Genomic DNA, 22,849 nt, shown 5'->3' with positions numbered 1-22,849 from the left:
GTCCGCATAACAAGCCTGTGAGTCAGGGCTCCCTCCCCACCGCTGTCTCCTCCACCTGCTGCCTTGAGAAGTGAGTCTCCAGGAGCGTGGTCCACATGCCCCACGCAATACAAAACCTGGAACGGAGAGCACGCAGCACGCGTGGCTGGAAGAAGGTGAACAGAGACACAGGATGGTGTGCCCAGCGGTGGGAGCAGAAGCCAGGGTGCCCGCGCGTTAAGCTGACCAGGGAGGTGATGTTACAGCCCAACAGTACTTGGTTTTGCTCAAATACGTTCCCCTGCAAATGCTGATTTGCAAAGCTTTCTTGCGTTTCTGGTCATACTGCTTTTATCTATAAACACGTCTGAGTCTCCTGAAAAGCTGCCCTTTCTTTGGTGAGTATTACCAACACGTCGACAGCGCCTGGTGTGTGTGCAGACTTGTGCTCACTGCACCTCTGACAGCGCCCTGGGCCTTAAGGGTTGCCGCAGCCTGGTCCCTTGAAATACCACTCAACAGTCGGCAGACAGAAATGGGGCAAGAGGGAGTCCTGAGGTTTCGCGCACTCTGGGGAGACTCTGACCCCAGTGTTCCCATTGGGTGGCGACCACAAACGCTAGGGTTTACTTACCTGCATTGGTCCCTCACCCCCGGGGAGGATGCTGAGGGTACAATGCTTGTTTAAGTGTCAACATTTAAGTAACATACCTTCTAACTAACCCAGCTAAACCAATACTAATGGTTTTTAAAGAAATGAAAGTATTGCTGCATCAAAGCAAAATGCCCATCCTTCCTCCCAGTGTTTAAAATCATCAGCTGAGAGGTTTGGAAGCCTGAGCCCAGACGGGCCAGCACCTGCACGTGTTTCTCAGGCCGACCCTGGAGGCCACGTGTTTAAGCCGGTGACACCAAGAGATGGAAGAACTCAGACCCAGAGGAGAGCTGCCAGTCCTGCCATAAGTGAGAAATACATCTTGGTTTTGTTAAATTCCCCAGACTTTAAAGTTGGTTTATTATGCAGTCTGTAAGCTCTGAGGGCAGGCACAATGTCCACTTGTGTCCTGAGCACTGAACAAACGTCCAGAACATAGTGTGAGCTCAGGAAAGATGTGTGGAGTACACTAATACATCTTGTACATTTATTTTTTAAATAAGTCAACTGAATTAGCAAAGTGGCGTTAACATAAAACTATATATTGCAATGCAACATTCACATAACTCGACATTATTTGATGAGCAGCCCTCATCAGATGTAAAATAAATTTACGTTTATCTAGCCGAAAGGAAAACGGAGAGAGAAAATAGATATTTAATTAACATTTCTTCCAAAAGGGGCCCTGACCATTTCTTCCATTTTTTATCATTTACTTTTCTAATATTCATTGATTCAACAATAATCCAGGTGCCAATGTGCATGCAGCACAGTGGATATAAAACAGAAGAATCACCATCTGAGTCAGGATGTGTGGGTTTCTGGTTCTGATGATAGCTACAAGGAATCTTTATTGAAAAAAAAAAAAAAGGACTTTTTCCAGAGAGAAGAAATTTTTACTTCATTTAGTAATTCACTTTCTGTTGTTGTTTTTAATTTATGAAAATTAAAAAGGAAAATAAATACAATATTGCTGTATAAATTTGATAGTCTATTAAAACTTTTTACATCATGTTAACTTTTTGTTTCATGTGCATGTCACATTCATCAAACCATACAGGAATAATGTACAGAAATTTCACTGACAATATGCAATAAAAATTATTCAACGTGGTATCACAAATCATTTTTGAGAATTACTTTTATCATGTTTTCTAATAATGTCCATAAGATTAGCCCCCGTAACCAGATCATTCTGCGTCTGTTTATCCTTCTGCTGCTCCTTTCTCCTCTGGTCGTGAAGGTAAGGGGAATTTAACAACTGCGGGGGGAGAAGGGACCCTGTGGGTTTCACTCGTTTTGCAATATCCCAGAAGAGTCTTTTCGAGTTGTTATTGATGAAAGTAATCGCTGTTCCATTCTGACCTAACCTCCCGACTCTTCCAACCTGAAATGAAATGCAAAGGACGTTTTCAAAATGTTCACATAGAATCTTAACGTCTCTTGAAAGAAAACGAAGACTAGTATTTACAGAAGCTTCACTGAGATGAACATTTGTTCAGAGAGCATTTTTTGAGTTGTTCACCTCAATATACTTGTGAGATCAATTTAGCGGGCTGCCACTAGCACAGTGTTAAGGAAACAACCCAAATAGAAAATAAAAATAAGAAAAGTGAGTATTGTTTGTGAAACTTGTGTTTCAGTTATGCGCGTGTGTGCATGTTTGTATGTACGTGTAGGGGGTAAGGAGGCAAAGATATTTCTTACTGTGAGTGGGTTAAGGTAGAAACTTTTTGAAAGCTATTGCATTAAGAGCAAAAGGACTGTATCTCCTTTATAGTACTTAAGTGCCTTGAAATGTGAGACTGAAGCAAGTCCATTTTTGCATAAAGTTATTTCTCATTTTGACAGAGTTAAACAGACACAAATTTGTGGAGACCCGTGAGAAGGAACAAAACGTGTCTCCTAATATACTGAGAAACTCTTCAGAAGGGAGGGAAATATACAATCATGGTCAACTTCTGCTCCTTAATTGAAACGTAGAACTTAAAGTATACTCAGATTATCTAAATGAATAGATAGTTCCCGCCAATAGACAGAACGTTCTTAACGCTGTAAAAGAAGAAACTTCTAAAAAAGCTGGAAGGGGAGGCCTGCAGAGAATGAGACTGGGGAGAAATAAGGGGGAGATGCTGTTTTTCAGTATCAGCTTTTGTTTTTACCTGATTTATTTACCTTACTGAGTTGTTTCAATAAAACTAAAAATTAATACCTGCAACTCACAGAATGGGAGAAAATATCTGCAAATCATGTTTCTGATAAGGGTCTCTAGAACATATAAAGAACTTTTACAACTCAAAAGGACAACCCAATTTAAAAGCAAAGGATTTAAGCAGACATTCCTCCAAAGGTATACAAGTGGCCAATGAGTACATGAAATGATGTGCAACGTCATTAGTCATTAGGGAAAGGCAAATCCAAAACACTTCATATCCATGAACCTGGCTATAATAAAAAAAAGCATGCAAATGTCGATGAGAATATGGAGAAAATGGAACACTTATACTTTGCTGGTGGGAATGTAAAACATGACGCTACATGGGAAAACAGTCTGGTGGTTCCCCAAGATGTTCAACATGGACCCAGCAATTCCATTCCTACGTTTATGTCCAAAAGAAATGAAAACACATGTCCACACAAAAACATGGCCTTGGGCGTTCACAGCATTATTCATAGTAGACAGAAAGTGGAAACAACCTAAATGTCTAGCAACCAATGAATGCATGGACAAATATGGTGTATCCTTACAATGGGATATTATCTGTCAATAAAATACTACAACAACGTGTGGACCTTGAAAACATTATGCTAAGTGAAAGAAGCAAGTCACAAAAGACCACATACTGTAGGATTCCATTTACATGAAACGTCCAGAAGACATAAATCTACCGAGTACAGTTGCGGTTGCCTGAGAATGAGGGTGTGTGCATGTGATGAGGAACTGGGGTGACTGCGGAGGGGCAAGGGGTTTCTTTTGGGGGCGATGAAAATTTTCTAAAATCAATTATACGGATGGCTGCACCACTCTATGAATATATTAAAAACCAATGAACTGTACACTTTAAATTGGCAAATTGTATAGCATGTGGATTACATCTGAGATGTAATTTATACTAGATATGTTATACTGAGATAAAAAGCAGTTAAAAATGAACTACAACGGTCTCCAAATTCTAAAAGATAGCTAGGAAGCTCCCTGGCGGTCCAGTGGTTAGGACCCGGAGCTTTCACTGCTGTGGGCCTGGGTTCAATCCCTGGTCGGGGAACTAAGATCCCACAAAGCCACGCAGCCCGGCCAAAGACAGCTAATGTTAACAATACAAATTATTTCTCCAGAAGCTTACCACCCCTGAAATTAAAAATCAGACACGTGGGAATACTGACTATAATTTTAAATACCCATATCATTTAACCCAGCAGTTCTCCCACTAGGAATTTCTCTTACAGATGCACTTGCAGGAGAGGCCCAGGGAGCTGTGTATACAGGTGTTCACTGCAGCATTAATAACAAAACACTGGAAACATCTGATTGTCCAGCAATGAAGGATTTGTTAAATAAATTACAGGACATCCATATAATACATTCCCATGCAGCCACGAAAATAGAACGAGGCAGATTCAACAAGTAAAAACATTTAAAAAGTTTAGAACAGTGCCTGGCATTAGGCTAAGCACTCAATACATATTAACACTTATTAAACGGCACCCAGTGTGTGTGCTGATAAGGAAAACTGTCTAAGGTCTCTTTAATAAAGAAAGAAGGCACAGACAGACAAATGCATAAAGAAGATGTGGTATAAACACACAACGGAATACTACTCAGCCATAAAAAAGAATGAAGTAATGCCATTTGCAGCAACATGGATGGACCTAGAGAGATTATCATACTAAGTAAGTCAGACAGAGAAAGACAAATGTCATATGATGTCACTCGTATGTGGAATCTAAAAAAAAAAAAAAACAAAAAAATACAAATGAATTTATTTCCAAAACAGAGAGACTCACAGACACAGAAAACAAACTTATGGTTACTAAAGGGGAAAGGGGGAGTGGGAAGAGGGATAAATTAGGAGTTTGGGATTAACAGATACTCACTACTATATATAAAATAAATAAAAAACAAGGACCTACTATATAGCACACAGAACTCTAATCAGTATTAGGTAATAACCTGTAAGGGAAAACAATCTGAAGAATATATTATTTATACACACACACACACACACACACACACAGAGCTGAATCGCTGTGCTGCAGACCTAAACTAACATGATATTGTTAATCAACTATACTTCAATAAAATAAATATATTTCCTCGTTAAAAAAAAAAAAGAAAGAAGGCACAGAATAGAGGGTATAATATGGTCCCATTTATGTGGAAGGTGTGACAGGGCATGCACATCACATCTGTATATATGCACACACGCATGCATTTACCATTTCTGCAGTGTTAACTGGGGGAACCACTCAAAGGTAGGAGGGCTTCCTTGAAAAGACTTACCTTTCACTTTATATCTTTCGTTATTTGCGTGCTTTGTTATCGTGTGTATGTGTACTTTGATGATTGAAACAAACAAAAAACACCCAAATACAGAACTAAAAAAGCAGAAGGACCTGTGGCCCCTCTGAGGAGAGGCACGCAGCTCTGCACCTGTCAGCATCCCTGAGGCACGCTGCCTGTATTACAGTGGGTGCAGCGTGATAACTGCCAGCCACAGGGCTGGCCTGGGGAGAGCAAGAGACGGGTACATAGGTATAACCAGCATGTTCCATGTAACAAGCAAAGAAGCTTCTTAAGTATTTTAATACTCTAGACAGATTTCTGGCTGAAATTATTATTTTTTTCTTTTTACTTAATTAATTAATTTATTTTTGGCTGCGTCGGGTCTTCGTTGCTGCATGCAGGCTTTCTCTAGTTGCAGCGAGGGGGGCTACTCTTTGTTGAGGTGTGCAGGCTTCTCATTGCGGTGTCTTCTCTTGTTGCAGAGCACGGGCTCAGTAGTTGTGGCTCGCGGGCTTAGTTGCTTCGCAGCACGTGGGATCTTCCCAGACCAGGGCTCTAACCCGAGTCCCCTACACCGGCAGGCGGATTCTTAACCACTGCACCACCAGGGAAGTCCCATCCAGCCAAAATCATTAAATTGAAAGTTTGGGGCTTCCCTGGTGGCGCAGTGGTTGAGAGTCCGCCTGCCGATGCAGGGGACACGGGTTCGTGCTCCGGTCCAGGAAGATCCCACATGCCGCGGAGCGGCTGGGCCCGTGAGCCATGGCCGCTGAGGCTGCGCGTCCGGAGCCTGTGCTCCGCAACAGGAGAGGCCACAGCAGTGAGAGGCCCACATACCACCAAAAAAAAAAAAAAAAAAATTGAAAATTTGGAAGAAAATAAAGTTTAGTTACGTGAACAGTCAGCTCCTGTGGAATAGTCAAATCCCTGAGGCATGGGTAAATGAGGTGGTACCAAAAAAAAAAAAAGAAAGAAAGAAAGAAAGAAAGGAAAAAAGAGAGAGCGAGCGAGAAGGAGGGAGAGAGAGAGCAGACTGCTAGATTATTAAGTCTTATGAAAAATAAAGCAACAACTCAGTAAGGGCGCTACAGGCATTTTAGTGGGCAACTTCAGTAAACGTGACATTCAGAGGTGATTCTAAGAACATCAGAGAAAGGCTTTACTTGAAGAGTCTGTAAGTGATGCCGGAGAAGGAAGACAGGTAGCGGTCAGTGAGATAACGTGGCGCTCAGAGAGGCTTTATTTCTGAGAGAAAGAAGAGCTGCTGTTATCTCTGGCAGCAAAGGAAAGGAACCAAACTCTGAAAGGTGAAAGTCTAGAGCGAATAAGGGTATGAAGAGGAGATGAAGACATGATTCCTAAAAAAACAAACACTTCAGCAGATCGACTTTATTCTGGCCAGATGCAGCAACTTAAAACAACCTTTTTACACAAAGCCCTCTTTTTCTGCTTATAAAAGCCATTTAATATACTCACTGAAGAAAACAAAAAATAGAAAGAAAATTAAACTACACCAAAAGCTAATCACTTAAATTTTTTAAATAAATGTTTTAGTTTTTTATTTCCAACTGATTTTTAATGCATTCTACGCATCCATATAGTTGTGAAAAACATAATTTAGTTTATATATTTTAAAAGCAAAAATACATGCAGTTTTACGCCCTGCTTTCTTTTAACTTACCATTATAACGACAATGCCTTGCATAAGAAAATTCATGAGCAGAACGGTGGTAACATATAAAATCTACCTGATGCACGTACTCATCCATGCTGGGAGGCATGTCGAAATTGACAACCAGCTTGACGCTGACCAAGTCCAGGCCTCTTCCTAGGACCCCCGTGCTCACCACAACTTCATAGTCTCCTTCAAGTAAACCCTTTCCAAAACAGCAACAAAATTCATTATTGAGGATTTTTCTTGAGTGGTTTTCTGTCGTTCAGATTATCCTTTCTTTTCTCAACACTTTCTTCAACACTGGTATTGCAATACCTTCGCAGTAAGTATAGGTCTTAGTACATCTGAGAGACATATGTAGCTTAAAGGCCTTCCGACCCCAACCCCCAATTTTTTCCAATAATTTATTCAGGCAAACCTTTTCCAAAGGTGAACTACTCTATGCCTCAGTCCAAAGTGACCTGATTTCAGAAATGGCGGATTCTGAATGATTAATCTATTTAGTAGACAGTCCCTAGGGGACAAGCTTATTGCTCCCAAAACACAGAAGCCTGAGCGAGAGAAACAATTAACTTCACACCGCTGCGTGCCTGAAGTTCTCAGGGTCATTAAAAAAAAGGTCTGCTTTAAAAAGCAGCAGATAATATGGTATCTCTTGAAAATGAGGCAAAACAGATTTACAGGAAAGAGAAGACAACAGAACGCTGGGTGTCACCTTCAGTATGTTTTTCCTTTCCGGCTGTGACTTCTCCGAGTGCACAGAGGTGCTTTTCAGACCTGTGATTTTCTGAACTGCCTCGCTCAACAGATCTGCTCCTAGTTTGCAGTCCACAAATACTAACACTGGAGGCTTAAAGAGTTTCTTATCCTGAAACATTAAAAACACATATTTAAAATTATTGCTATAACATAATTTACAATGGGACGTTTTTCTGAGAGCTTTAGTATAAGCTAGTTATCAACAGGTTTACCAACACTGCTAAGAAGGAAAAAAGGCACATTCTATTAAAATGAGTGTTTTCTTTAAAATATGCACAAACAGAAGGCAAACAGTGTACGTCCTTCACGCTTCTGCATCACCTCATGAAAACTGCAGAAATGATTTTAAGTGCAATTTAAAATTTCCAAAATTGTTCGTAAGTCAAAATAAACCATATTTAACGTAATACTGTATTTTTAACAACTACGCTTATACATACCACCCACTTAACAAATTTCTGCTTAAACCAGTTACTGTTAAAAAAATTCTATTTCTCAAGGACAGAACAGCCAAGAAAGAACTTGCCTTTACCTTATATATAAAACTACTAAAAATTTTTGAAACAAAAAAAATATTCTTTGGGAATAACCTTGATATTTAAATATCTTTCTATAATAGTGCGAAAAAAACCAACCTCGCATCTATACTGCATGTTTTCACAAATAAAAATTTACTTGAACCCTAAAGAATTCTGAAGTAAGCAAAGCAATTTATTATTAAACATCTACAGCAGGTTCCCCTGAAGCTGCATCTAAAAAGCACTCTCTCAAGAACTGTGCAGACTGCTTCTCTGGTGGCCCAGTGGTTAAGAATCCTCCTGCCAAGGCAGGGGACACGGGTTCGAGCCCTGGTCCGGGAAGATCCCACATGCCACGGAGCAACTAAACCCATGCGCCACAACTACTGAGCCTGCGCTCTAAAGCCTGCGAGCCACAACTACTGAGTCTGTGTGCCACAACTACTGAAGCCCGCTCACCTAGAGCCCGTGCTCCAACAAGAGAAGCCACTGCAATGAGACGCTTGCGCACCGCGACAAAGAGTAGCCCCCGCTCGCCACAACTAGAGAAAGCTTGCGCACAGCAATGAAGACCCAACACAGCCAAAAATAAATAAATAAAATAATAAATAAATTTATTAAAAAAAAAAAAAAAGAACTGTGGAGACTTCCCTGGCGGTCCAGTGGTTAGGACTCCATGCTTTCACTGCAGAAGGCCCGGGTTCAATCCCTGTTCGGGGAACTAAGATGCCACAAGCCATGTGGCCAAAAAAAGCAAAAAAACAAAAAACTGTGAAAAATGCAAGTGCAATCAACAAAGCAGGGCTGACCGCTTTGCCACTCACATTCAAGATTTCAAACAGTTTCTTCTTTTTGGCTGGTTCTTCCACCCATAACACAATCTGGCGCACGTTGGAGCAGGGCAGGTTCTTCTCCCCAGTGATGATTCTCACGGGGTCGCGCAGAAGCTGGCTTGCGAGCTGCTCTATGCTGGCTGGAATCGTGGCCGAAGCCAAAAGGGTCTGACAGTCACGAGGCACATTTTCCAAAACGTCAAGCACTTGCTGTTGAAAGCCCATCTTTAACATGGTATCAGCCTAAACAAAATCATTGTAAAGTTAGTCCTACACGAAAACCCAGGGCCACCCCAGAAAAAAACCGGATACAATTAAGAACGTAAAAAACTTAAAACTCTTTACACGGAAAAATACACCACAATGTCAAAAGCCAAAGGATTAACTGGGAAAAAAATATATTTATATAAAACTACATATTGTGTAACTACGTTTACAAAGATTTTTGTTATGGCATTAGTAATAGTGGCCAAAAACCCCCCACCATATACAGCCTAAATATCCAACAGGAGGAGACTTGGTAAGTAAATTATGATAGATCCATACCATACAACACGGTGCTAGCATGAAAAATGACCAGAAGGCTCTTTATCCCTGCTAGGAGAAAAGAAGCAAAATAGAGAACACTATGTATAACATGAGACCATTTGTGTATATACTCAGGAAAGTTAATTGCTAACTCTGGAGAGAAGACCTGTGAGCTGGTGGGGGGGAACAGTTTTATTCTTCATTTTATAGCTTTTCGCAAAGTTTGATCTTTTTTTTTGGCCACACCGTGCAGCATGTGGGATCCCAGTTCCCCAACCAGGGACTGAACCTGCACTCCCTGCATCAGAAGCACAGAGTTTTAACCACTGGACCGCCAGGGAAGTTTTTGAATTTTTTTTTTTTTTTACCATGAACATATATTTATAATAAAATATGATTTTAAATTAACAAAAAAAATTCAATTTGGGGGTTTTCACTTCTGTATATACCTCTGCATTGCTGGTTTCTAAAAACAATGAGGGACTTCCCTGGTGGTCCAGTGGTTAAGAATCCGCCTTCCAACACAGGGAACGAGGTTTCAATCCCTGGTCTGGGAACTAAGATCCCAAATGCTGCGGGGGCCTGCGTGCCGCAACTACTGAGCCCGTGAGCCGCAACTACAGAGCCCACGTGTTCTGGAGCCCGCACACCACAACTACAGAGCCCACACGCTCTGGAGCCTGTGTGCCACAACTAGAGAGAAACCTGTGCGCTACAACAAAAGATCCCGCGTGCCGCAACTAAGACCCAACGCAGCCAAAAATAAATAAACATTAAAAAAAAATAAAAACAGGGGCTTCCCTGGTTATGCAGTGGTTGAGAGTCCGCCTGCCGATGCAGGGGACACGGGTTCGTGCCCCGGTCCGGGAAGATCTCACATGCCACGGAGCGGCTGGGCCTGTGAGCTGTGGCCGCTGAGCCTGCGCGTCCGGAGCCTGTGCTCCACAACGGGAGAGGCCACGGCAGTGAGAGGCCCGCGTACAACAAAAAAAAAAATAAAGAAAAAAAATAACAAAAGTTAAGGCTATCTTGATTTTCAAATATAATCTGGGTATCTATAATTTTGGAAAGTAAGACATTGAATTGTTTTAGTGTCCACTAATGTGCTGTCAGTTAGACTGAAGCTTGATCACTTGTTTTAATATTATTCACTCTATGACATTTAAAAAATATGAAATTATCATGATGGTCTGGGTTCGATCCTGGCTCTATCTATGACCTCAAGCAAGTTAATGAAGAGCTTTAAGCCTTAGTTTTTCCCTTTATAAATGGAAATGATAATAGTAATTACCTCCTGGGGCTGTGATGAGGATTAAAGAGATAAAGTATATAAAAGTACCAGCAAGGTCCTTCTCAGTGTTTCAACTAACTAGCAGACAAGAGAGAACACACACCCACAGTGTGTCTGCAAACATCCCCACATGCCTCAGTAATCCCACTAAGCCCCATTCATCTCAGTAGATGACCTTGCTTCTCCTGGTTCAGAAAAAATAAGACCATGAGAAATAAATTCCTTCAGTTTCTCTTCTCACCCGAACTTCCTGGAAGAGTCCTCCAGCCCTGCAGTCTCCCTCCCCCGCCTCCCCGCCCTCCCCGCACTGTCCAGTCCAGGGCTCACCTCCCGCCCCTCACCGGCTCCTTCAGGTCTTCAATCACTCCCCAGGTGCCACATTCAACAACCATTTTTAAGTCTTTGTCTAACTCTTTTTAAGATGCAATTATTATTATTACTATTTTATTTAAAGAGTATACTTCTTTCTTTTTTTAAAAAATTGTTTATTTATTATTTATTTTTGGCTGTGTTGGGTCTTCGTTTCTGTGCGAGGGCTTTCTCTAGTTGTGGCAAGCAGGGGCCACTCTTCATCGCGATGTGCGGGCCTCTCACTATGGCGGCCTCTCTTGTTGCAAAGCACAGGCTCCAGACGCGCAGCCTCAGTAGTTGTGGCTCACAGGCTAGCTGCTCCGCGGCATGTGGGATCTTTCCGGACCAGGGCTCGAACCCATGTCCCCTGCATTGGCTGGCAGATTCTCAACCACTGCGCCACCAGGGAAGCCCTATTATTAGTTTTAAATACTAGAAGTAATAACGTGCTCACTGTAGAAAACTTGGTAAACAAAACAAAGTAGAGAAAACCAAACTCGCCCATCATCCCACTACCCAGACACCAGCACTGCCTCACTTACTTTCCATGTCCTAACTGTGTCTGGAAACCCTCCCCCCACTCCCTACAGCCACCATCCTGGCTCAAGCCCTCCCCCCTCCCTCCTGGGAACCAGCTTTCTTGCTCAAAGGCTATTCTCCACGTGGAGAATATGAGTCTGAGTATAATACACTCAGGCTTAAAATCCTTTAAAGGTTCCCAGTGTCTACAGAATAATGCCTGAATTCTCAAGGCCAGGAGAAAAAGAAATACAATGACTATGGTTATTTATGGTTATTTCAATGGGAATATGGGTGTTTTTCCTCCTGTTTCTAACTTCTCTTTAATGTACGTGGATTACTCATAGAATACAGTTGTTATTCAAACTGCAGAATGGGCCATGAAGAGCATTTTTTAAAACCACAAAATAGGACAGAATAAAACATATGAGAATAGAGAAATCACAGGTCACAAGGGTAAGTATTGTTTCATGAAAGTTCTGTTTCATTTACACACACACACACACACACACACACACACACACACACACACACACACGCCCCTACCTAAACAATATTCATGATGGTTCCCATCTAAACTGTACTTTTTGAAAGCCATTATCAATCAGACCTTGGGAAAATCTTACTCTTTCTACACCTCAGTTTCCATTTATAAACCTATTTCCTACCTACCTTAGAGGGATGTTAACAGATTAAAATGTGGGGGAACATGTACTTTAAAAAACCTCTTAGAATTAAAAGCACTACTTAAATTTAAGGTGATTCAAACAGTAGAGCCACTCACAATGAACACAAGGCTACTCTGAAAATCTCAGAGTCCCCGGGGGGAGACGGCACTTGGATACAGAGTAAGCATTAATAAGGTAAGAGGTGAACATAGGTGTCCCCTAATTAAACAGCAAACCTGGCCTAATTTTCTGGGGACTGTTCTTGGTGTCACCTGCATTTCTTCACTGCTCGTGATGTCCTTAATCCCAGACAATCTGACTTCCATCTCTGCCACCAAAACTTCACTCCTGAGGGTCCCCAGGCTAAACATTCACTCCACTCAGCAAACCTTAACTCGTAGCCAACGGTGGCTGACAGTCCCCATTCGATGGGCATTTACTGGACGCTGGGCACCTTTCAAGGGAGCATGGTGGGAGGTGGGCACCATTGCGACCCCGCTTTACAGATGTGGAAACTGAGGCACATGACACAGTGCCCTACGATGTGGTGGAGCTGGGCTATGGACAGGGGACCACTGTCTCCAAACCTACGTCATGAACACCAAGCTCAATGCTGTGTGCTCGATGGTGAGGACACGGAAGGAGACCCTACCTTTCCAGAATTGATGGTCCAGAAGGGAAACTTACTATGTTCGTATCCTCGAAACATGATACAGTTAAATGACAGCACGGCACATCCTGACCAGCACTTCCTCAAGCCCTGGTCTTCCTTCCCTCCCTGGCTCTCCTTTTTCAGACAATTTCTGTACGTCAATGAGCCGGTGGGCTACGTCCCAGGCTCCCTCCGTCTCAACCCATGCTCTCTCTCCAGGAAGCTCAACAAGTTCCAGGGCTCTGTGCACCACGGACACGTCAAAGATGCCGCAAACCTCACTCGGGGCCATAACCGCCTCCCTGGACTCAAGTGGTGGAGACTCACTGCCCACTCCGTGGCCCCAGCTGGACCTCAAGGCCCCTGGAATTTAACATGTTCAAAACAGACCGTCTCTCCCACTGCCAGACCTAGGCCTACTCCAGCAGCATCTCGGGAGACGGCACCGTCCGGCACCTCTGTTTTGTCTCTCATCATCATCACCCCACCTCCGATCCATCAGCAGCCCCGCAGACTCCGCTGACGTCCGTGCGGACTCGACTCCCGCCTCGGCCGACCAGAACCCGCTCACCTCAGGCAAGGAGACAGATGCCCGAGGACGTGTCACAGGTGCTCCTCCTTGGCCCAAGCCTCCCGAGACCTCCCATCACTCCAGGAGGGCGCCCGCCCGGCCCGGCCTCCCCCTCGCCCCTCCTGCAAGCCCGTCTCCCTCCCCGGACCTGCCCCACTCGCCACTTGTCCTCACCTGTCCCCCTGTGGCCGGCGGCCCTTCTCCCACTCGGAGTCCTTCCTCCAGACGGATCTCTGCGTGGCAGCTGCTGCTCTTCAGCCCCCCAGAGGCCCCTCCCACCTGAGGGGCCCCCTCTCCTCGGGCGCCTCTGTCCCGTCACCTTGTGTACACGCCTGTGTCACAGCTCACCTCGCTTTCCATCACATCCTCACAACCAAGAACAAAGGCTAGCATGGGAAAAGCCCTAATGGATTTGACAGATAAGCATTCATTATTCTCAGCACTGTACGTCAGCAGGTAGGACGGTCCGTGTGCCCCAAGCCTCCCTAAAGGGAAGCAGTACAAACATTCCTGGACTCCACCCGACCCACGGAACCAGAGCATCCAAGCACGAGCTCTGGTTCTCCATCTCAGCCACCGGGGAAACGGCAAACAGTGCGCCTGGTCCCAGGGTGGAGCAGGGAACACACTGCAGAAGGACGGTCTGCGCACGGGTCCCCGGAGCAGAGACGAGGGGGCCTGAGGTCTGCAGGGCGGCTCCAGAGGGAAGGTTCTGAGTCATGGACACGGAACGAAGGAAGAGCAGGCGGAGGGGGTGGGAGAGAATCCTCGGGACACGGGGGACGCAGAGGGTGGCAGCAGATTTTCCTAATCTTAAAGGACTGTCAGACTTCCGGCCTGACCATTCCTGTGTCCGGCCCCCTCCCCCCGCCCCCGAACAGTGGCCCCTCTCCCCAGGGACATCATTTGTTCCCGGTTTCCTCTGGGCTCTCAGACCACCTCTCTGTTCACTGACTTGTCTTCAGCTGCAGAAGGCAGAGCCTCAGCCCACTGCTCGTCTCTCTCAACTTCCTCCTTAGAGAAGCCAGCACGTCCCGCGGACTCTCACGCATGGGTCTGGTACCTGCCCCTTCATCCAGCACCAACTCGAGTGTGTCTACCAGGCCCCAGCCCATTCCCGTGGGCCCTAAATCAAGGCACACCCCACCCACCTTCGTCCTCCCGCGTGTCCGGTCATCACACGACCCGTAAGTGATTCCCTGTGACCCTCAGGCGAACCCCGACGCCTGCCTCCATTCCGTCCCCGACCCTCCCCCCTCTTCTGGGCCGATGGCTGGCTTTCTTCTTCCTCCTCTAATTCCCCAGCATGGGCAGCAGATCTCGTCAACCACCAATTCCCACGTGGCACACCCGCCCGTCTCTCCCGCCAGCCCCGCACACGTGCACTGCACCCGACAGAGTCTGCTCGCCTTGGTCTCTTCACCTGGGACACTGGATGCATCCTCTACTCTTCTAAATCCTTTTCCCTCTTCCGAGGCTCAGGTCAAGTCCCGTGACCTCTGAGAAGCCAACGCGCCGACCCTCTCATTTCTCCTCCTGAACCCTGAGCACATACACGGTCCTACTGACAGCTTGCATCGGGGGAGGGCAAACCTCGGCTCTCCGGACGAATTCAGACCTTCGCCTGCTCTTGTAAACAGGGCACCTTGTAGGCTTGGAGAGTGTTTACAGCTTCTTTGTGACGCCACCCATCTCACCCAGGGCTCGTCCCCTGCACCCAAAGAGCACCTCTGTGCTGACTTCAGTTTCAGTACATGACCGATTATGCTGTTGACCGGCTCCTCTCCCCTGACCACACAGGAGCCACGTCCCCAGTCACCGAGGAGCTGGGCATCGGTGCACTTCTGCCAGACAGCACTCCTCGGGCACCATCACCTTGAGCGCAGCCCTGGGGTGCCCCGGAAACCTTGTTAATGTAAGAAAACGAAAATGCTCTGAAGAGAGGGGGGCATGAATGAATTCTCTACAAGGATCATCCTCTGGCTCATGAGACGGGGAGGGGAAACCTAAGGACGTGGGCTTATCCACAGGGGAAACCCGGCCACACGTTCAGGGTGGCAGTAAGGACGAGAACCCAATGCAACACATCAGGTCCCCCAAAGGCCGGGCCAGGAAAACGCTGACTTAGCAGCACTTTCTAAAGGACTGGATCTTATCTTACATTTATACGGGACTTTTCAGTGCGAGACGTTTTCACAGCCACTACTCTTCCTTGCCACGACTCTGGAAAATGAAATGACTTGCCCAAGGTCTCACAGCAGGCGCAGTACAGGCTCAAACCCCCGTCTTCTGGGTCTTGGCTGTGTTGTGGCCAAGGCTGTCCCGAGGCTACTCCCTGGTGCCACAGACGCAGGACAGGTTGCTGTCACTGGTCGGCACTGATCACTGCTGGGTAAGCCCAAGCCTCTGCCCCGTCACAGCCAGCGGGACGAGCATGCAGGCAGGACAGCTGTGCCCCCCACCCTGTCCCGTTGGTACGTGCTGGATTACCATCAAATAATAACACATTCACTTCTTATTAAGCAAGCCCAAAGTACAAAAATGCCTATTTGCTATATGCAACACAGAAAATCACAACCACAGACACCTGCGTCCACATAGAAAAAAGTAAAGAACCTCCTCCAACTAAGCATCATTAGCTACTTCCAAAATTCCCACTGAGTTATTGGCCACTGATTTCTTTTTTCTGTAGACAAATGACACCCAGCATGTTTAAAAAAACTTAACACTTGAGAGTACAGTATGCCTGTTAAGTTTACATTTTCAATCAATTAGGACAAGACAGTGGTGGTTTAATTTCAGTTTAGCTGCAGTGCTACACGAGAACCAGCTTAAGAACCACTATTGCCAATTAAAAAAAAATCCCTGAGTTGTTTTCCTTTGGGAGAGAAAATGCCTGAAAATATACAATGCAATTATATAACTATAACGCGCTTTTCACAGATTATATAAAACTCTGTTTTTAAACACCACTACTTACTTCATCCACTACTACAATTTTTATACCGCCAAGTTCTACAGCGCTCTGCTTTATTATATCCAGAAGTCGCCCAGGAGTTGCTATGATAACCTGAACGAAAGAGAAAAGGCAAATTAGAAAGTTCGATCGCGTTCATTCACTCACGTATTCCTTCATTCTACACTTACTGAGTGGCCAATGCATGCCAGACTCTGGTGTAAGTACTCGGAACTCGATGATGAGTAAGTCAGCCTTGGTCTCTGCTCTCGTGAAAGTCATGACACTAAGGAAGAAACAGAGCCAACACGTGCTCACGAGAATCACGACAGGGTGTTATCAACGGAGGGATGTACTCAGTGTTGCTAAAACACAAGCCAACACCCACGGGAGTAGTGGGAGTGAGCACGACCGGCAGGTCCAGGGAGAGGGAAGGGCACCGTGACCGGTGAGCTCGGAGGCGGGGAGGCTGGCGTGGGTGGAGGGGGGAGAAGGCGGCTGAGGCCTGAGAACCTGGCAGGGCCCACGCTGGGAGGGCCTTACGAGCACGCTCACCGCTATCTGGCTCCGTGAACAAGTGCAAACCCCTTGCCCTCTCTGGGCCTGCTATTTCACTTTCAAATTACGAGGCTGGGTACAATGAACTCTAAGGTCACTCAAGGGTCTTAACAGTTTTATCATATATTAGCTGAAGTTGTGGTTAAAAGTAGGGGCTTAGTGAAACTTCAGCAGGAATCGTGGCTTCAGCATTTAATAATGGTGTGAGTCTCTGTTCTCCCGTCGTAAGATGGAAATGCTGAAAACTATCGTGGGGATTATATGAGACAGTGTCGGGATAACTCTGGTGGAGTTACAAATGACCTCCTATGTTCAGCTGTACCCACTTTTCCAGTCCACACCCGCACAGTGGTAACATCGCCGCGGACGATAAAAGGTCTGTATCCCCAGAACACAGGGTTTGGCGTGGGTACTTCAGACATCCACAGATATCAAGTCAATTTTAATTACTTTGACTTGAGTTCACTCCTTCTCTTCCGTTTTCCCCTCTGATGGTTTGGAAGTTATCAACTTTTTTCATTCTTTGAGTGCTTCGCCTTGAATGTCGACAAATCTATGACTTAATATAAAGTTAACCGGCACTTTTAGCTTGTTCTTGAAAGATCCAGGGCGCTGCTTTACGGCGATCGCATCTCGCCTGCCCTTACACGCTGTGGGATGGTATTCACCCCATTATTTTGAAACCACGGCTTGCTCCTGGTCACTGTTCGCTTGGCCTGTGTTTGTTTAGCTTCGCCCACACGCTTACTGCCGACTTTGCACCAGCTTCCTTCCACCCCCTACCTTCCTCTCTGGAATCTTCTTTATCTGCAGAAGGGCTTCCTCCTGAAGTTCCTTTAGATGGTCCACTGGCAATACACTCTCTCGGTTTTGTTTATCTGAGTAGGTCTTCGTCTTGTCCTTACTCTTGAAATATAGCTCTGCCGAGCACACAGACGCTTCAGCTGCTTTTCCTCCCAGAGGGTAGGTGTCTGTGAGTCCTGGCCCGGGCGGCAGGGGGTGCGGCAGCCGGGCGAGGAGAGGTGAGGCCGTGTAGGGCAGAGTCCAGGGAGGAAGGCATCGCTGTGATGGAGGGACACTGGTGACATGCCGGGGGATGGGGCAGATAAATAACTACATAAAGGATAAGGGATGGCAGGTTTCTCATCGTCAGAGTTACCAACGTGGAAACAGAAAACGTAAAAAGAACCTTGTGATGAATGAGAACTGGAAATATCAACATGAACTCATGGTCTCGGATAGGCTGAGGTCCCAGAAGCAATGACAGTCCAACAGCAAGGAGCCCAGGTAGAGCCCAGGTCTCGGTTTCTGAAGACTATTCTCCACACCAAAGGAGCCAGGGCTCCGTGGAGAGAGTTCCAGGGCCGAGGCCAGGAAAGAACGAGGTAAGGACGGAACATCTTCTTTAGATGGAAAGTAAGAAAGTAGTCAAAGAATGACAAGGATATGATAAAAGGACACAGAAACCGACTGCAAGGTGCTTCCACTGGTCAAACAGATAATACCCCTGTAAAAAAAACAGGGAACCATGAGTCCGTACTGATATAAAAAAGTAAATAAGTGGAAAGTTTGGGGAAGCTCAATAAATTTACAACCTGGAAGTACTCCCCTTAAAATACTTATTCAACACAAAGGGTACAAACAAACTCTACAGTTTAACTTGGCAGATAAAAGCACCAGTCAAAGGACAAACTGAAACTGTGCGCCACCTAGAAGGACATAATGGAAAGGAAAGCGTCTCTTCTGTGATGTCCTGTTAAAGAATTAATTCAAGAGCCACAACTTGAATCTAATCAGTTCAGGGCTGTTCTTCCAGGTAAGCCGCTTGTAATCCTTAAAAAGTGCCAAGACCCTGAGAAAAAAGGAAAGATCGGTTCCAAACTGAAGACACTGAGACATGACGGCTACAAGCAACGGAAGACTCTGAGCTTGACGGAAAAAAGCTGATGGGACAACGAGCAAAACCTGAGTGGGGTCGGAAGCGTGACACCAATGTTAACGCATCCCAAGAGACCAGCGTGAACTTCCTGGGTCTATGACTGGACTGTGATGATGAAGGACAATGTCCTTGTTTGTAGGAATCCCGCTCTAAAGTGTATCAGCCACGATCCTGAGGTAAGGCCCACCTTTCGGAGATTCATCTTCTCAGCCGTGAAAAGAGGGGGTACGCCACCCCACCTCCCAGAGCAAACGCAATGATTAAAGGTGGTAATGGCTGTGAGAACATCCAACAGCGTTGGGAAAACAAAAGGCACCTCCCTAACCTGTGCTCCTGGCCTTCCCCACAGAAAGGCTCACGTGGCAAGACTTTAAAGGCCACCTAAAATCACACTCTGAAGTTCCTCAGGGGGCGAAAACCCTTAGTTCCTGCATTGCTTAGGTCCTCTGCAAAGGCGTTCGGTCCAGGGAGCCCACCTGAACGCGCTGGCGCAAGCGATGGAGCTGCGGGGGGGCGGGCAGGCCCCCCACCAGGAGCGCAGTCCTCATGCGGGGCAGGCCGCTCATCAGCTCCTTGGCCTGGTGCTCTATCTGGATGGCCAGCTCCCGCGTGGGCGTGAGGATGAGCGCGGATGGCATCTTGCTCTGCAAAGATGTGAAACACACCAGCAGTGAGCTCTGCTGCTGTGGACACAAGCCTCAAGGCAGCCCCAGGAGCCCTTTTCTTTGAAAGTGGTCCCATCAGCCCACCGGCCTTCTGCTCAACTGCAGAATTCTCCTCCAAAACCAGCATAAATTGCACCCATTTCTCACATAATACAGACAGACAATGAAAGAGCCCACCATCAGGACCAGGGAGAGGCATCTGCCTCAATCACGGCGGGAAAACTGAAGCTTGGCTTCCCACCGACTGGCCTGTGCGACCTCCAGCCAGCCTCCTCAGAAGAGAAACCTGCTGGTTGCCCTGAAGATCTGGGTGAAGCCTGGCATCCTACCCTCGACTTCCCCTCGGCGCTCTTGTAGATTCACTTCTTTCTTTGTCAGGAGACCTTACTTATACAAACATTCTATTTTGGTCTTCCGGTGAGTTTCGTCTATATTTTGAAAATCTAGTCTTTTATTTTTTTCTCACATTACCTTCTACTACGCTTTAGCGTTCCAAAATTTCCTCTATCTCTTCTCCCTTCGCCTACATTTCTCACTCCTTTCCCCCCTTGCCATCCTCCAAACCTCACAAACTCCCTAGTACTTGGCAAATAATTACTCAAAACGTCTGTTAAACTAATTATGTGCAGGAGTGCTTATAAACCAACGAGTAAGGCAAGGTGGTATCATTTTAAGATGAAACGCAGGTCACGCTTAGCGGTATATTTTGAAACTCTACAATAGTGTTCTGACTTCGGTATCAGGTTTTTCAAAACACAAAATCGAAGCAGGCTAGATTGACACAAAAATCACAGCTCACCTGGTCAGCAGGATTTTCGCCCCAAACCCAAAGCCTGTTCCTTGAATAGAAAATGTGTTAAAAAGACAACACTTTGTAAGGAAAGCAATTTTTTAGACCTTCAATGAAGAGACTGGTTCAATATAATAAAATTTAGTTCCAGTGACTAAAGATCGAAGTACTTGGTTTCAGTTTGCAATTTTAACGTAGCTGAGGATGACACTTGGTAAACACCTTGACTGTTCTTGAGGCTCATACAGGTGAGCTCTACCTTACCTGAAACAGAGCTCGCATGATGACGGGAAGCAGGAAGGCGGCCGTCTTCCCAGAGCCAGTGTCCGCGCTGGCCAGCACGTCTCGGCCCAGAAGCCCCAGGGGGACCATCTGCATCTGGATGGGGGTGGGGATCTCGTAGCCCGAGGTCTTCAGGTTGAGGTTTAAGGCCTCAGGGAAGCCGCAATGCTCAAAGTCAATGATGGGCCTGGGGACGCCTGGCCCTTGAACCACGATTCCCAGCTGCCGTCTGAGGTTTTCAATCTGGTCCTCCCGAAGGTTCGAGATGAAGGCGTGCTCGGTGTAGACATACGAAGCAGGATGTGGAGCCGCTGGCTCAGAACCCGCTTTCTGTGGACCGCCCGGAGCTAACAGCGCCTCCGCTCCGCGCACCTGCAGAAGGTGTTTTGCTTTACACTCCAGGCTACACACGTCTTCATCCGTCTCATTGCAGATGTACTCTCCGTAGCGCCCGCATACCACGCACACCGGCTCCCCGGGCTCGGCCTGGCGCTGCGTTTTGGAGAAGGACTTCACTGGCTCTTCAAGGAGATCGCTGTCCTGTGCCTGTTGCCCGGGTCCAGCCAGACCCCCCTCAGGCACCTGGCTGGCAGGCCCGGGGAGAGGGCACGGCTGGGCACCGTGATGCGCCGCTAGTGCAGCTTCTTTGGTACCCGAGGCATCATCGGCTGGACCATCCCCGCCCGCACCCAGCTGGGGATCTTCTGCTTCTGGTTTGACTTTCTTGGCTGCACAACTTCTATCATCATCGTTAGCATTCCGCCTGACTTTCAGGGATCTTGGAACGAACATCCTTCAATATTCTGTGGAAGAAATTATACACTGAGATTTATTTTACCCTCAATAAAGTCACAGATAAAGAACCCTAAGTTCATCACGTCCCCAGGTTTTGCTTCAAAAGAACAAAGAAGGCGATGCTCCCATCAAGCTTCCCTTCCGCCCCCGCCCGAGTCCGCCGGGTGAGGACAGTTCTGTTTGCATACACTGCACACGGCTTCACACCACTGACCTCCGTCTGTGGACTGACTTGCACTTTGACATACCAGACATCACAGAAATTCTGGGGTAAACCCTTCTGTTATACGTTCACAAACGAAAACACAAAAAGAAAAAGGTCTACTTCACAACTGGAGTCTTTAAAACGAAGCCACAAGATCACTAGTAATACGTGTGCAGCAGTTACTAGGTTCCAAGGTCAGAGCTGAGCGCAAAGTACACACGCGTGTTCTCTTACGTGGGGTCAGTTCTCACGGGGGACTCAGCACCTGGAGGCTGAGGGACTTGAAGCTCACACCTTCTCAGCGTGTGCAAGCCTCCAACCACAGCGCTTCCCATTTACAACCAAACAGGTTTTTGCAAAATGACAGCGTTTGGTAAACAGGCTTTAACCTAATTTGGGGGCTGCCAAATATGCTAAGAAACATTTTTCTCAAAACAAAAATTCTTAGGATACATTGCCAGATCCCATTTTTCCAGAAAAATTCCAACGAAATTACAAGTGAAGGTCTAGGGTTACCACCTCAAGTCCCCGAAAAGGTCAAGGGGGTGGGGGTGGGGGGCGGCTGCACCCGAGAGGGAGGAGCTCGAAACGCAGGTCCCCGCGACGGAACAGAGGCGGAGCTGGCGGGGCTGCAGACGCGTTGCTCCTGTTCGCGCCAACGCCCCTCCCCTCCCCCTGGGCGTCGTCCCTCCCCCCGACGTCAACCCCCTCGTGCGTCGCCCGCTCCACCGCGGCTCCGCACGCAGAGGCGCGTGACGTCACGGCGCTGCCAAGGCCCGGGCGGAGCGCGCTAGGCACGAGGCCGGAGGTGGGGGCGGTGACAGGGAGTGGGGGAGGGGACTGCGCAGGGGCCCGTCCCGCCGCCGCGGCTCGGCGCCCGGGTCCCGCACGAGAGGAGTAGGACGGGAGGCAGGCCCGAGCCGTGGGGCCGGGGGCACGCTCACCCGCGCGGACTGCAGCCGCGTCCGCTCCCTCTCGGGTGCAGCTCCCCCTTGAGGCGCTGGGCCGGGCTTCCGGCCGATGAGCCCGGCCACGCGGCCACCCTGCCGCTGGGGAACCGTGCGGAGCGCAGATTCCACTTTTCCGGCTTTTGGGATACGCCGCTGCGCGCGGGGAAGGCGGGGCCCGACGGAGAGGCCGGAAGGGAGGGGGCGGG

At 47.0% G+C, this 22,849-nt stretch overlaps 1 protein-coding gene across 5 annotated transcripts; it reads right to left on the bottom strand.

Moving 5' to 3' along the window:
* Positions 1-1,538: 1,538 nt before the first annotated feature.
* Positions 1,539-22,797, bottom strand: DDX59 (DEAD-box helicase 59). 5 transcript variants are annotated; one of them, XM_019920563.3, is made up of 8 exons: positions 22,638-22,795; positions 20,676-21,496; positions 19,433-19,600; positions 16,484-16,573; positions 8,915-9,166; positions 7,529-7,681; positions 6,887-7,015; positions 1,539-2,021 (listed from the first exon to the last, which is right to left on the bottom strand). In XM_019920563.3, exons 2-8 carry the CDS (start codon positions 21,483-21,485, stop codon positions 1,758-1,760), a joined length of 1,866 nt encoding a protein of 621 aa, XP_019776122.1. In that variant the 5' UTR covers positions 21,486-21,496; positions 22,638-22,795; the 3' UTR covers positions 1,539-1,757. The 5 variants fall into 5 exon arrangements, with proteins under 5 accessions (XP_019776122.1, XP_019776123.1, XP_073656042.1 ...); XM_019920564.3 differs by lacking the exon at positions 22,638-22,795 and adding an exon at positions 22,213-22,326; XM_073799941.1 differs by lacking the exon at positions 22,638-22,795 and adding an exon at positions 21,928-22,159.
* Positions 22,798-22,849: the final 52 nt, after the last annotated feature.

This window comes from Tursiops truncatus, chromosome 1 (genome assembly GCF_011762595.2).
Source record: "Tursiops truncatus isolate mTurTru1 chromosome 1, mTurTru1.mat.Y, whole genome shotgun sequence".
In the NCBI taxonomy this organism is placed as follows: Eukaryota; Metazoa; Chordata; class Mammalia; order Artiodactyla; family Delphinidae; genus Tursiops; species Tursiops truncatus.
Note: the sequence above shows the minus strand (reverse complement) of the source record. Positions and strands in the feature narration are given on the sequence as shown.